Below are 9,577 nucleotides of genomic sequence, written 5' to 3' on the forward strand. Positions count from 1 at the left end.
GAAAGAACCCATTCTTGAAAAAAGCAAAAGATTTTCATAGACATTTCACCAAGGAAGCTCTGCAAATGATTAAAAAGCACATGAAAAGTTGTTCAACATCATTAGCTATTAAAGAAATGCAAATTAAAACTATAATGAGATACTACTTTCTACCTACTCAGATGGCTGTAAAAAAAAAAAAAAACAGATAATAAGTGTTAGTGAGAATATGGAGAAACTGGAACCCTCCTACAATGCCGGTGGAAATGTAAAACGGTATAGTCACTTGAAACAAGTTGGCAGTTTCTTAAAAAGTTACATATAAACTGACTATACCCCCCAGCAATTCCACCCCTAGGACTCTATGTAAAGAAATTAAAACATACATCCACCCACAGATTTGTATTTGAATATTCATCACATTATTATTTGTACTAGCCTAAAAATGGTAACACTCAATTATCCATCAGCTGGTAAGTGAAGAAATAAAATGTATAGTGTTAGTACAATAGCGTACTATTCAGCAAAAAGACATGCTAAATGAAAGAAGCTGATAGAAAATATTACATATCATATAACCCATTTATACGAAATAGTCAGAAAGGGCAACTCTGTGGAGACAGAAATCAGATTAGTGGTTGTCTGGCACTGTGACTGAGGAATAGAAATTGATTTCCAATAAACACGAGAGTGTGTTTCAGGGGTGAGGGAAATACTCCTGAACTGAATTGTATGTTTGCACAATTCCATAAATTTGCTAAAAATCATAGATTTGTGCCCTTAAAAACAGTTAAATTTTATTACATTTTCATTTATGTATATTGAGGTACATAAATTATACTTCAAAGATGATTTTAAGAATAGGAAAGGGAATAGAATTGATGTCTGCATATCATTTTTTTTAAGAATGAACAAGAAGGATCAAAGGCTCAAACCCCTTTGAGTTCACAGAGAGGTGGTGATTGGAAAAGGTTGGAGAAGAGACAGAATAAATGCATTCAGTCTACAAACACTCGCTTTTGAATATTTGCTCTGAGATGGTCCCCAATAAAGGAGTGGTTTTAAAGGAAAGGGAAGAACCAGAGAGAAGAGTGATATAGCCTGGTTATGATGCCAGGCGTGGGCGAGGTTTATGGTTTCAGTTTTCTCCTTAGTGGACCTGGTGAGAGCCATCTGATTATAGTGAGACTAAGGACGAGCTAGGGCGGAGAGTAGAGTTAGAGAGAAAATGAGAGTAGAGTTAGAGCAGAAGGACCTTTGCTCAGATGGGAGGGCGAGGTTGGCTGTGTTCAAACAGGTGGAGGAGGAAGACTGTGGGTGTCAAACGGAAATCCAATCTAGCATTAGTTAGAAGTGAGAAGGAGCTCCCCCTTCCTCAGCTCCCCTAAAAACAAACTAACAAAAGAACTTCCTGTGGTTAGTTTTTTTTTTTCAAAGATTTATGTATTTATGCATACAAGGGTTGGGGTACAGGCCAGAGGTGCAGGGGTTGAGAGGATTCACCAGAGACAGAGTGGGGAGCAGAACAGGCAGACTGACTGAAACACACTGCTGAGGGGAGCAGCGGGCGAGCCAGGAGAGGGCTGCTGCACCATGTGGGTTGCTCCCTGGCCTGACAGGGATGGAACTTGTACTGCAGAGGTTGCAGGATTGCTTCATAGTGCGGTGCTCAACCCCTTGTGCCATCAGGGAGGCCCAAGACTTTAGTTTTTTTGTTTTTTTTAGAGGCATTTATTTATTTATTTGTTTGTTTGTTTGTTTTGTTTTGTTTATACAAGCACTGGGTACAGTCAGAAGCGCAGGAGGGTGAGAGAATTCACCAGAGCCAGAGCAGGGAGCAGAGCAGGCAGAAGGACCGAAGTACACTGCTGAGGGGAGCAGCGGGCGGCAGGAGAGGTCTGCGCGCCATGTGGGACCCTCCTCCAGTGGCTGGGGAGCAGCCGGGGAGCAGCCGGGGATCGAACCGGAGCCGCAGAGGCTGCGGGCAGCTTCGCAACCCAGCGCTCAACCGCTGCGCCACCGGGAAGGCCCCAAGACTTTAGTTTTTATGCCTCTAAGTCCTTACTTCAGTGGACCTCCATTTTACACTATACAGATGCTGTTGTTTACCTCCCAACATCCTTTACCCTTTCTTTACTGCCTGCAGAGACTCAATATTGCATGGGTATAACCCATCCCACAGAAGGCTCACGTCCAAAGACAAATCCTGATTGGTCTAAATAAACCTCGGTCATCCCATTCTGTGTCTATGATTGATTGAGAGATAGGCATGTTACCCAACTCCAGCCAATGAGATGTGAACAGGGATCTATAAGGCCTTGTGAAAAAGGGATCTTCTATTTGTTGGAGAAAAGAAAAGCTCCCTGACATGGTCATATATGAATGTCATATCTGGAAAAAGCACAGTTATTTTATGGCCAGCCTGAGGATGTTGCTGATAGTTAATGAGAGCAGAACAAAGAAAATCACAGAAAGAAGGAGACTCAAGGAGTGCTGGCATAGCACACCTTGAGTCTGCCCTACTGAAGTGTCATAAAGTAATAAAATTTTCCATTTTAAAAGTCTATTGAGGTGGATAATTGGGTTTTTTTTTTGTTTGTTTTTTTGGTTTTTTTTTTGCTTTTGCTACCAAAAAGGAAAAAAAAAAATCCTGTTAACAAAGGAACCAACCTCCTTCATTGGCCTCTTCGTGGTCCAATATGGACCATCTCTCTCTCAAGGGTAGGCTCAGAGACCTCTGGGAAGAAATTGATGCAGTGGACAGAGCAAAGTATAGGGACTGAGGAAGCTCAGGGACCTGGCAATAGCAGAACAAAGCAGTGAACCTTGGAATCTAGGACTGGACGGAATGCCTGCCTGGAGCCAAATGCCTGCCTGGAGCCAGAAGGAAGCTGAATCATATGGGAGGGCTACGCAGTGTAAAATACCAGAAAGGGTGATATCAGAGGGAAGCTCTGGCAAGCTGTGACAGGCCAGCTTGGGCGAAAACAGATAAAGCAATTGGGTCAGAGGAGAGAAATGCTGAGTTAAGAGATCTCAAAAGTTTAGCAATTCCTGGGAGTGATGAGATCCAGGCATCTGAACTTTCTAAGCCAAGACTGATAAAGAAGTCCAGGAAATCAAGAAAGTTATAGAGTGTTATGAAATTAAGGTGTGCAGTGGAGCAAAAGCTCCAGTGTTCAAAGGTCTTGGGCACATGGATGAAGGACAAAGGGGAAAAGAAAATCAACCAAACCTTGAAGTCCTTTGGGTAGATATAAGATGGTTTTGTGCAACTGCATTAATACTTTGAAAGAGAAAATATAAAAGGATAGAATTAATGAGTAGATACTTAGAAAGAGGGAAAGAACAATTACATAGAAGTAAAATAGAAGAGGGTTTGATTTTTTTTTTAAAGACCTTTTTTTTAATAGAGGCATGTTTTTCTTTATTTATTTGTTTTGCTTGTTTGTTTTTTTGTTTTTTTTTTTTTTTTTTTGTTTATACATGCACTGGGTACAGTCAGAAGCGCGGGAGAGTGAGAGAATTCACCAGAGCCAGAGCAGGGAGCAGAGCAGGCAGAAGGACCGAAGTACACTGCTGAGGGGAGCAGCGGGCGCCATGTGGGACCCTCCTCTGGTGGCCGGGGAGCAGCCGGGGATTGAACCGGCACCGCAGAGGCCGCGGGCAGCTTCGCAACCCAGCGCTCTACCGCTGCACCACCGGGGAGGCCCCTGATTTTTTTTTTTTAATTTCATACACATGCTCCTCCAGAAATAAGCAATCTGGTTGAAAGACTGAGGTTCAGGGTAGAAACTAGGAGGATTAACTTGAGAAATATAACAAGTGCATTATGCATCCTAAAGCTATTACCCACAGCCATAGTTCCACCTAAAATTACTAAAAACTGCTAAAAATAAAAAGAAAAAAACACTATCATCAGAGATCAATATTTATTTTTGTTTTCATTTATCAAAACGTATCTGGCGTGGCACTGAAAGGATGTAACAGTTTCTTAAAACTTAAGCACTTAAGCACTATGTTTACACTTACGGCCAGGGATAGTGCTAGGTGAACTTTGTTCAGCCTTTACATTGTTTGCAAATAATTTTTTTAATGCTAAGTTTTCTGTGTGAGATGACATTCATTTGTTTTAAGAACTTTGATATGAACTATTCTAGATAATAGAAGTTTAGAGGTGAATAAGGCAAATAAGACCAGGCTTTCATGGAGTTCACATTTCAATGAAGAGAAATAAGTAAATAAGGAAGCTATATGAGTATATATGCTGGGCAGTGAATTAAGTAGGATGATATGGGCTTAATCTTTCACTACTTCATCATTTTCTCCTGCAGAATCTACAATGGATGGTAAGGAAAAAGGACAAAGTCCACATAGGCAAATTCCAAGATCATGTCACTAAAGCCTTTGCATGACCAACCCACATTTTATAACATTAAATACCCAAGAAGCTTTATTTTTTTAATCAACTTTATTTTTTCTAGATGTTTTCAGTTTTTAATTTGTTTTTGTTTTATTCCATTTCTATGACCTTCAAAGAGCTGATGAGATGTCACTCAGTTTTCTCCACTCTCTCCCTTTGCTCTGAGCCACGAGGAGTTCAAGCCTACCCTGGACGATGGGGTATCATTGAGGGGCCCCGTGTGTGTTGCATTATCTGCATGCTCCACTGTCACTGAGGTGATGACTGAGAAAGATCCCTCAGAGGACAGGATATCTTCCTTATCTTCACCCTTCCCCTCAGCTTCCTCATAAATAAAATGGGGCCTATCCTCGGTGGCACAGCGGTTGAGCGCTGGGTTGCGAAGCTGCCCGCAGCCTCTGCAGCGCCGGTTTGATCCCCGCTGCTCCCCGGCCACCAGAGGAGGGTCCCACATGGCGCGCAGACCTCTCCTGCCGCCCGCTGCTCCCCTCAGCAGTGTACTTCGGTCCTTCTGCCTGTTCTGCTCCCGGCTCTGGCTCTGGTGAATTCTCTCACCCTCCGTCTCTTCTGACTGTATCCAGTGTTTGTCTAAAACAAATAAATAAATCTTAAAAAAAAAAGATTAAAAAAAATTTCTTTAAAATGGGGCCCTAATACCTGGGCCAGTGAAAAGATTAAATATGATATTATGTGCATAGTACTGTACCTGGCAAGGAATAAGTGTTCAGCACATGGACATTTTAGAAAGGTCTCTTGCCTTCACTTCTCTCCTAAGCTCCACATAAAGGTTAGCAGGTTTTCAGATGTACAAAGGTAACATGTACTGTAACTCAAGGTAACTAAGACTGGGAAATAATAGTCCATGGACGCACAGCCTCAGGATTTGATATTTTCATGATTAGACTAAAACAAACAGGATGAAGGATGGAGAGAAATGTAAAGTCCAGCACTCACATTAAGAAAAAAGCTGGGGGACCTCCCTGGTGGCAAGGGGTTAGGATGCAACCTATGAAGTGGTTCGCATCCACTGCAACACGAGTTCGATCCCCAGCCAGGGAGCTACCGACATAGCGCAGCAGACCTCTCCTGTCTAACCGCTGCTCCCCCTCAGCAGTGTATTTCAGTCAGTCTACCTGACAGAGGGGGCTGGGAACAGGCACTGGAAACTGTTTCAGAGTGACAGAACAGGAGGTAGAACGACACCCCTAATTTAACCACAGCAGTTCAGTTCTTATGTTTTTAAGTTATTCCCATTTGTGAGTTTCATTTGAGATATTTGTTAAAGGCTCTGCTACTAAAATAAAAAATTGAAAGCCATTGGAGATGAAGGCCTTCTCACCAACTCAGGAGGTTCCCCGCCGCCATGATGACATTATTTCTATAAGATAGAGGTATACTGTGGCCTTTTATTGTAAACCTTCCTGCAGCCCCTGGCTCTGTGGCCATTAGCGTGTAGTCCAGGAGTTCACCTCACTGGGAACTATGCATTTAGAAGGCATCTTGCTGAAGACCTTCAGAAGGGAATTAGTGTAGGTTGGAGCAACTAGGAAAATTTCTAAAATGCGGTCAGCTTTCAGTTTGCCCTCAAAGGGATATTTGTCCACTGAAAAGAGAAAGGAAAAAGCATTCCTGACAAGAGAACCATAATCCAGTGACCCCTGAAAACAAGGGCACACACCGGGGCAACACTGAGGAAGCAGACACAGCTGGGAACACTCATCTTTTCAATGAGGTGGTAAAGTATGTCATCACAAGGTATCCTGTCTGTTGTCAGAGCAGTTATAACTTGCGAATAGCAACCAACCCCACCGGGGCAATGTGATGTTGATGTTGTTGTATCAGGTGAAGCTGTCTGGAGCCCAGGGGCAGTGAGGCTGTGTGGGCATTGCCATCAGGGGAATAAGTGTGTTTACCGCTAAGGCCCAGGAAAGATAATTCCACTTCTTCTTTCTGTGGAAAAAGCCCCCACCTCGGCAGGGTGTGTCAAGAGCCGACCTGAGGAAGAAGCTTTGCTCAATAGGAAATGAGCTGTGGTGGCAAAATGAGGAAGCCCTCTTGGGCTTCAGCTGGATGGTTCTGAATTACAAAATGAAAAGAATGTGTAAAAGTGAACATAATAGTGGAAAACTGGAAATAACCCAAATGTCCATCAATAAGACACTGGTTAAATAAATTGTGGAGTGGGTGCATGCTGTGGCATACTGGGAAACCATAGGAACAAGGAAGTAACAGTACGCAGTGGTCTGGAAATATCTCCTAAGTACATGTTTAAGTGGGGGAAAAAACAGGTTGCCAAATAGTGAGTATATTATAATCCCATGATTCAGAAAAGATAACATTAAAAACTCTTGAAAGGTCGTCACAGTCGCTTATGGAGAAGAGGGTGAAGTTAAAGTAGGAAGGGGGGGCTTGAGTAGAATTTTAAATTTTTTAAATTAAATTTATGAATGGTTTGGATTTTTTAGACAATTGGAAGCATACTAGCTAATGCTTACCAAGCGCCAGCATTAGCTAAGTGTTTCAGATTTATTAATTTATTCAATTCTCTGGACAAGATATAACTATCTTGGATTTAATAGTATAAAGGTGTAAGTACACTAAGGTGTAAACAGCAATTATGGACAAAGAACAGGCTGAGACAGGGGAAGGGAAAAGATAGGCAGGAAGGAGAGAGAGCCTGAGAGCACCATAGTCCTTATGGGGAAGGCGGGCGGCGGCAGCTTATGACATGCTAGTATTAATGACCCTGCTTTCAGTGATACCAGTCTTACCTGTTATAAGCACATTTGATCTTTGTAACCTCCTATGATCAAGGGAAGACAGATATACTTAGTCCACAGATGAGAAAACCGAGGCTCCAAAAGGTTGTGGCTTGGTAAATTACCAAATTGAAAACTCCTAATTCTCTTTCCAGGGCTCCTGAATTAGAAAGAAATTTCAGCCACATTATAATCTGATTCAGGCCCAAGCTTGAGATAACATCAGCAGAAGAAAGTGTAGCCGAGAAAGATCCAGACATTAAGGGTGGCGATGGGGTCCTGACCAGGACCCACTAAGGGGATGTCTAGAACAGAGACCCTAGTTAGCTAAGAGGTAAAACAAGGGTGCCAAGGTCACATGTTAGGGGAAGGGCCCTGGAGGTGGCATCAAGTCAACCAAGGGTCCAAGCAAGAGTTGATTGTATGGGCTTTTCTCCTTCCTCTTTCCGTGCACCACCGACCAATTTCTGAAACATTTGCTTACTCTTTCCCTATTCCTTTTGCTTTCCTCTCCCACTCACACTTACAGTCATGAAAAGTGGGGAAATATATGATATTTTTAAAAGAAGTTTGTCCTACCAATTGCATTGAGTCCATTAAAAGTCACAATGGGAGTTGATTGTGTGGAGGTGGGTGGAAACTAGACTTGTGGTGGGGACTATAACAGAGGTAGAAGTATAACACTGTAGCAAGGGAGACTATAGAAACTTATCTTCAAAGTTACTTCAGGAAAAATACATTTAACAAATTAATTTTTTAAAAAGAAAACCCTCTAATGCATTGAACTTTTCCCTACCCCCTAATCAGGATGGGTGAAGTTCAATAAGTCAATTGCTTTGCTCCTTAAATCTAATCAATCTATTTACTGCTTCACTCAATCTGAAATTATTTTCATATTCTCTCTACCTGCTGGTGTCAATGCAATTACAGATATTTGTTTGTTTTTTAAAGATTTATTTTATTGATTTATGCAGCTAAGAGCTGGGGTGTAGGCCAGAGGTGCAGGGGTAGGGGGAATGGTGGTGAGAGGATTCACCAGAGACAGAGTGGGGAGAAGAACAGGCATATTGACTGAAATACACTTCTGAGGGGAGCAGCTGGCAAGACAGGAGAGGTCTGCTGCACCATGTGTGTTAGCTCCCTGGCTGAAAATTGAACTCACGCTCAGTGGCTGGCAATAGTTTGATTGCACTGAGACTTTAACCCCTGAGCCACCAGGGAGGCCCAATTACAGATATTTAAATGACCTCCAGCTGGACTTTTGAAGCTCTCCCATAGCTTTGTTTGCTCTATGGTCACAGCTCCTAAAAGGTCGTATTAATGACACAAAAACATTGCTATACTCCCCAAATCCGTGCCAATTGAAGAAGGAAAAGTAGAAATGAAAAATATACTACAATTCCTCTAGAATAAATAAAATTTCCTGCAGCATGTGATAGTAGTAGGAGGAAGAAAGCACTGAGGAGGCAAGAGAATTAACAATTAAAAAGCTAGTGTGCATTACAAGGAAGGCAGGTCAGGTTTTGTTTTAGAGTATAGCACATTTTATTTTTTCACTTAAAAGACTGCCCACAAAGTTCTAAAAATCACCACTAGGGGACAGAAGTGCGCCAATGTTAGATGTCTTAACCTGCTGAGTTTGTGTTTCCTTTTAGAGAATTCCTTCACAGAGGGATTACTGTTCCTATTACACAGATTAAGAAACAAAGACACCGTGGAGTAAATAGTAGGCAGCCTAGCATCAAGTGAATGATCTGGACACTAATTTCAGTAATCCATCTGCTAGGTAGGCTTTTCAGAGCTCACTTGAGTTTATACCGATGATGTCCACATTTTTAAAATATTTACAACCCTCTTTTATTTAAAGCAATAAATTAAGGAAACTTTAAGTAATGGGCTGTAGCTTCTCTTTTTTTTTTCCTTTTTTCTCTCAGTTATTTCTTACTTTTGTCATTAATAATTCTTCTTTCATCCCCATGCCATTTCATTCCATTCCCTTAAAATTCTATTTTCTCTTATTTATTCCTAATTTTTATCATTCATCATCCTTCTTTCATCCCTATGCCCATTGTCCAAGAGATAGCCTCATTCCCTTCCATTAAACTTGGCTTTCTGTCCCTCATTTAAGAAATCATTTCGGTGACAGCTTGTTTTGTGGTCTATAATTTACTTTAAAGATGTAGGCGGAATCACTGTGATATGGATGTGTATGTAATTAGATTTGATCTGTAAGCTCAGAATGGCTACATGCTCTTAGCCAGAGCACATCCTCAAGTGATGGTAAGCAAAGCCTGCTACCTAATGCTTCCGATTTCTGTCACACAGAGGTTTGTTAACAAGCATAATGGGTGTTAGGAACGAGGCTACTGAAATTAGTGTCCCAAGATGTCTGAATTTTCAGCCGTTGATTGTCCAG

General features: G+C 41.8%; 2 protein-coding genes across 2 annotated transcripts in view; one reads left to right on the plus strand and one right to left on the minus strand.

Moving 5' to 3' along the window:
• Nucleotides 1-9,577, minus strand: part of ATP13A4 (ATPase 13A4) — a 176,703-nt gene that overhangs the window by 102,144 nt on the left and 64,982 nt on the right. The gene's annotated exons all lie outside the window — the stretch shown is intronic.
• Nucleotides 209-9,577, plus strand: part of LOC119258093 (protein phosphatase inhibitor 2-like) — a 19,459-nt gene continuing 10,090 nt past the window's right edge. Inside the window, exon 1 of the mRNA XM_037526598.2 lies at nt 209-255. Coding sequence (XP_037382495.1) covers nt 209-255 — 47 coding nt within the window. The remainder of the gene's footprint in view (nt 256-9,577) is intronic.

This window comes from Talpa occidentalis, unplaced genomic scaffold (genome assembly GCF_014898055.3).
Source record: "Talpa occidentalis isolate TD23 unplaced genomic scaffold, MPIMG_talOcc4v2.1 talOcc4.4, whole genome shotgun sequence".
NCBI lineage: Eukaryota > Metazoa > Chordata > Mammalia > Eulipotyphla > Talpidae > Talpa > Talpa occidentalis.